Source organism: Pocillopora verrucosa, chromosome 6, assembly GCF_036669915.1.
Source record: "Pocillopora verrucosa isolate sample1 chromosome 6, ASM3666991v2, whole genome shotgun sequence".
Classification (NCBI taxonomy): Eukaryota; Metazoa; Cnidaria; class Anthozoa; order Scleractinia; family Pocilloporidae; genus Pocillopora; species Pocillopora verrucosa.
Window position 1 is genome coordinate 11,400,184 of NC_089317.1, and position 4,123 is coordinate 11,404,306.

General features: G+C 37.9%; 2 protein-coding genes across 2 annotated transcripts in view; one reads left to right on the top strand and one right to left on the bottom strand.

Annotated features, from left to right (window-relative positions):
- Positions 1-713: 713 nt before the first annotated feature.
- LOC131777642 (uncharacterized) lies at positions 714-2,349 on the top strand. Its single transcript, XM_059093955.2, has 2 exons — positions 714-1,402; positions 1,611-2,349. Exons 1-2 carry the CDS (start codon positions 886-888, stop codon positions 1,856-1,858), a joined length of 765 nt encoding a protein of 254 aa, XP_058949938.1. The 5' UTR covers positions 714-885; the 3' UTR covers positions 1,859-2,349.
- Positions 2,350-3,212: 863 nt separating this feature from the next.
- LOC131798833 (putative nuclease HARBI1) overlaps positions 3,213-4,123 on the bottom strand; it is a 1,496-nt gene continuing 585 nt past the window's right edge. Inside the window, exon 1 of the mRNA XM_059116492.2 lies at positions 3,213-4,123. This exon is cut by the window's right edge and continues 585 nt beyond it. Within this exon, the coding sequence (XP_058972475.2) occupies positions 3,458-4,123 (666 nt within the window). The 3' untranslated portion in view covers positions 3,213-3,457.

The following is a 4,123-nucleotide window of genomic DNA, read 5'->3' on the forward strand; positions in this document are numbered from 1 at the left end:
CAAACTTCCCGCGTTTATGACGGAATTCAGATTTGTTCATGGGTGAATTTTCAATATCACACGCAAGAAATTAATTAAGTTGTCGCAAATTTTTCCGCAAAATAATATGAAGGCTTCTTTCATCTTTATTTGAAAAGTCGAGGCGGCAGAATCCAAAATCGAGAGATTTTGCAGAGCGTGAACCACGACAGGATTGATGATTTAGAGGGCTTATAATTTTTTGTGGCCTTGTCTGACACACGGAACTCACGGATGAATGTATCTTTATTGCAAGAGGTTTCACCCTTATCTTTTACCCCAAACATGTTTCTAACCTTAACGTAGTAACTAGTAATTTGATAAGTAGATCAGTTAGCGTTTGGTAGTTCTCTTAACGTAAAATGTGCAACCTTAAAATAACGGCTGGCAGAAGGAGGTTTACACAAATTGAAAGTTAGGCTTGCTCCAAAAAATGGCTATTGTTAATATTGAGTAGTTGAGAAAAATATTAAGAATCTAAGTGACCATGAAGATTTTTTAGCAGAACTCCAACATGGCTTGTTCTTCGCGCTTAAACCTCTTCGAAAAATTGAAATGTAAATGGTAGGTAGGAATATGATTGTGCTTAGTCGGGCCCCCCGTCGTAAAAGTTGGGTCGTGTTGTTTTGGTGGTAGGCTACGTTGACGCCATAGAAACTGAAGATAAGTTAGTATATCACTATTACAGACTAATACCCCGTTCACACCAAAGCTTAAACATGTTTAAATCTTGTTTTACTAAACTGGTTTTATTAAACTACCTGTTCACACCGCGGGCGCGTGTAGCCAAACATGTTTAAAACCGTGTTTAATAAAACTACCTATATGAGGTTGTTTAACTTTCGTGTTTAACTAAACACATTAAAGATGGCGGTTGCCAAAAAAACCCGCGGAAGGATTTGGGAAAACCAGGAAACGTTATTGTTACTACAGAAGTGGGGGGACGAAAATATACAAATGAAGTTAATATCTTGTACCAGAAAGAGGCCTATATGGCAAGAAATAAGTGATTTTATTCGAGCGGCAGGCTACGAAGACCGTGATGAAGATGCCTGCAAAACAAGAGTACACACATTAGTAAGTGCGTATCGCTCCTACAAAGACGAATGTGAGAAGACCGGAAACGGGACTCCAAAGAGGAAGCCGGCGTTTTTCGACGAAGTCGATGAATTTCTCTCAAAAAAACCATGTACCAAACCGAAGGTTGTGGTAAATTCTTCAAAAATTATCATTGAGGCGGACAACGAAGAAGAAGACAATGAAAAAATTAAGAACGATGAACCAAACGAAGAGTTGCCTTCCTTCAGCGGCGGCACCAGCGTCGGCAGCAACAACAAAACAGCCGGCAAATTTCCTCAACCGAACAAGGGTGAATGTTTGACAGGTGAGCTTTGAAAACTTTCGCTGATTGGAGGGTCAGACAATAGGCCAAGAAAATGTTTCAATATCGGCGCCTACGTTGTCTGTAATCTCTAACAAAATTTCTTGATAATTTTACTTCCAAGATGAGTGGAGTTGAACAAAAATATTGAGATAAGTATTGGCTCAAACTTTAACTTCTGCCTTTAAAGATTTCTTGTATTCCTTCACAGAAAGAACAACAGATGCTGGCAAGCCATTTTTCAAACCCGCTACGAAGAAGCGGAAGGTGTCAACGACGGATGCCTTAACACAAATTGACAAGGCGTTGGAGGCATTTGTTTCCTATCAACAAGCTGCTGATAGGAGTTTTCTTGCCGCAGAGGAGGCTCGTGAAAGACGAGAAGAAGAAAGGGAGGAGAGAAGAAGGAAGGAAGACCAGGAGTTTCTGCTGAAATTGGCGCAGGTACTTCGAAAATAAAAAGAACGTGTCTTCAACAATTTAATTTGCGATCGTACCTGCGACAGTTTCAGTTGGTTTAGTTTTCGGCTTTATTTATGTTGTAAGTTGAACGATGTTTCACGAAATCTAATGGCCGATTCCCAGTCGTTGGAGAAGGTGCAAGAAAAAGAAGAAAACTATATTGAACTTAACGCTTAGATCATTGATGTTGACATGCTCTGGTTAACTTTTCTTTACTTGAACTAATTGTCTTCTATAGTTGTCTTCAATTGAATATGCTTTTTTTTTTCTTTGAGAAAATAAAAATCGTTTTTTTCCTTTAAGTGTTATTTTTAATTTTCCGGCAGAGCCTAGTTGTTCAGAGGCCGATTAACACTAACCCAGGGTTAAATTTTGATTCAGCTTCTTTATTTCTTTATTCAGGAGTCTTTTTTGGGATAATTTTCCCTATTCCTTTTAGACCATCTAATCATCAAATTGTAGACAAAAAAAAAGAAAATGGATTTCTTTTTAAATTTTCATATTTGAAATCAAATTTCACACTAACCCTGGGTTAAGTTAAGCCACCTTTGAACGACCTGGCCCAGAGTATTTAAAAAATGCTCCGGAAAATTAATGAAATAAATGAATATTTTTGTGCACAGTGGTTAGGATCTTTTGGAAAAATTGATTTAATATTTGAAATAAAGTTTTGATCCACCTTTAAAATGATGAAATTTGTTTCTGAGGTTCCATCAGTTGTTCAGAGAGAGAGGGTCAAATGAATGATGTCTTTTAAGTCTCCTTGATAAATTTACAACAGAGAGCTCTGTGTTTGTTTGCTTAATTATTCTTTCTTGTAAGGGACTAACCAAAAAAGTCTGGTGTATAATTACACAGTCACTTGCAATGGAACAAGAGCAAAAAGTTAGTGAATTAAATTAGTTTTGCTGACATTAATGCCAGCTGAGGCCATGTCACTGAGTGAGTAGATCTCCTTGCTATTCGAACTGAACACTTTGATCGAAAAGCTGAGATTGTCCCCCTCCTTCTTTATGCCTACATCTAATACTCAGAGAGGAAGATGCAAGTCTTGCACTCAAATTAGTATTTTATGTGAACATGTAGTATGCATGGCTAAATTAGCATATGTCACACCATGGGTTTCAAACTACTCCCTAATTTTTTAGCATAATTTCAGTGCTAATATGTTTATTTCAGATGTGAAATGGCAAACTTGCAATGACTGCATCTTTAATTGTTCTGAGATGGTGTCCAGGTTTTGAAATGTTCAAAAAAAATGTGGGGGTTTCCAAGAACACCACAGACAATCAAAGTTTGTCATCAGTAATTTTAATTTACACAATTGACAATTTACTTTTCAAATCTCATTTATACAACTGTAATTACAAATGGAACACTGTTTGACCCTCTTAGAGGAGTGTCCTTCAAAAGATCTTGACTCTTCCATTATTTATGAAACTATTTGCACTGTATACAATAAACCTTAAAGGGAGAAAGTATTCATATAAACGACTTTTTTGAGCTAGAGGTGCAAACTCTTTGATGGATTATTTGCCTGTGAGAGATGCTTATGTTGAACACTCATGTTCAAGTGATGCATGTGACAATGAATATTTATATTAAGAATCTTTTAATTGCATCTCTTATTGCAACAGCATTTGTGTTCTGCCTTTGATTTGGATCACCTGGACAAACTCCAGCATGAATGTGAATATCATTGAGCCATTGGTCATCAAAAGACTCGTTTCGCATCTCACAATAATTATGTAAAACACAACACGCTGCGATGACATTGCAGGCATTTTCAACTTTTAAGTCCAGTCTCTTCCCAATGCTTCTGAACCTTCCCTTCAATCGACCAAAGGCATTTTCAACAACTACTCTAGTCGTGCTGTGTTTTATGTTGAAACTGCGTTCCTCCGGGGTAAGATTTCCACGATCAATATATGGTTTCATCAGCCAATTGCTGAGAGCATAAGCTGAGTCACCTAATATCAGGGGAGGAACTTGTACACCAGATATCATCACCGACATATCGAGCGGAAGAAAAGCTCTGGCACAACACAAGGCAAACAATGGAGAGTTCTTGAAGACACGTGCGTCGTGTACTTTACCCGGCCATCCAACACATATATCAAGAAATAGATAATTACAATCTACTAGCCCCTGAAGGATTAATGAGTGGAATCCCTTCCTGTTAACATAATCATCTGGACTTTGCCGAGGTCCAATGACTGGGACATGGCAACCATCGACTGCTGCAACCACCTGGGGAAAGCC

Excerpts from the sequence above, each read along its gene's own strand:
- LOC131777642 (XM_059093955.2), top strand. The coding sequence starts at position 886 with ATGGCGGTTGCCAAAAAAACCCGCGGAAGGATTTGGGAAAACCAGGAA. Across the intron at positions 1,403-1,610 it reads CAAGGGTGAATGTTTGACAG|AAAGAACAACAGATGCTGGC; the intron begins GTGAGCTTTGAA and ends ATTCCTTCACAG.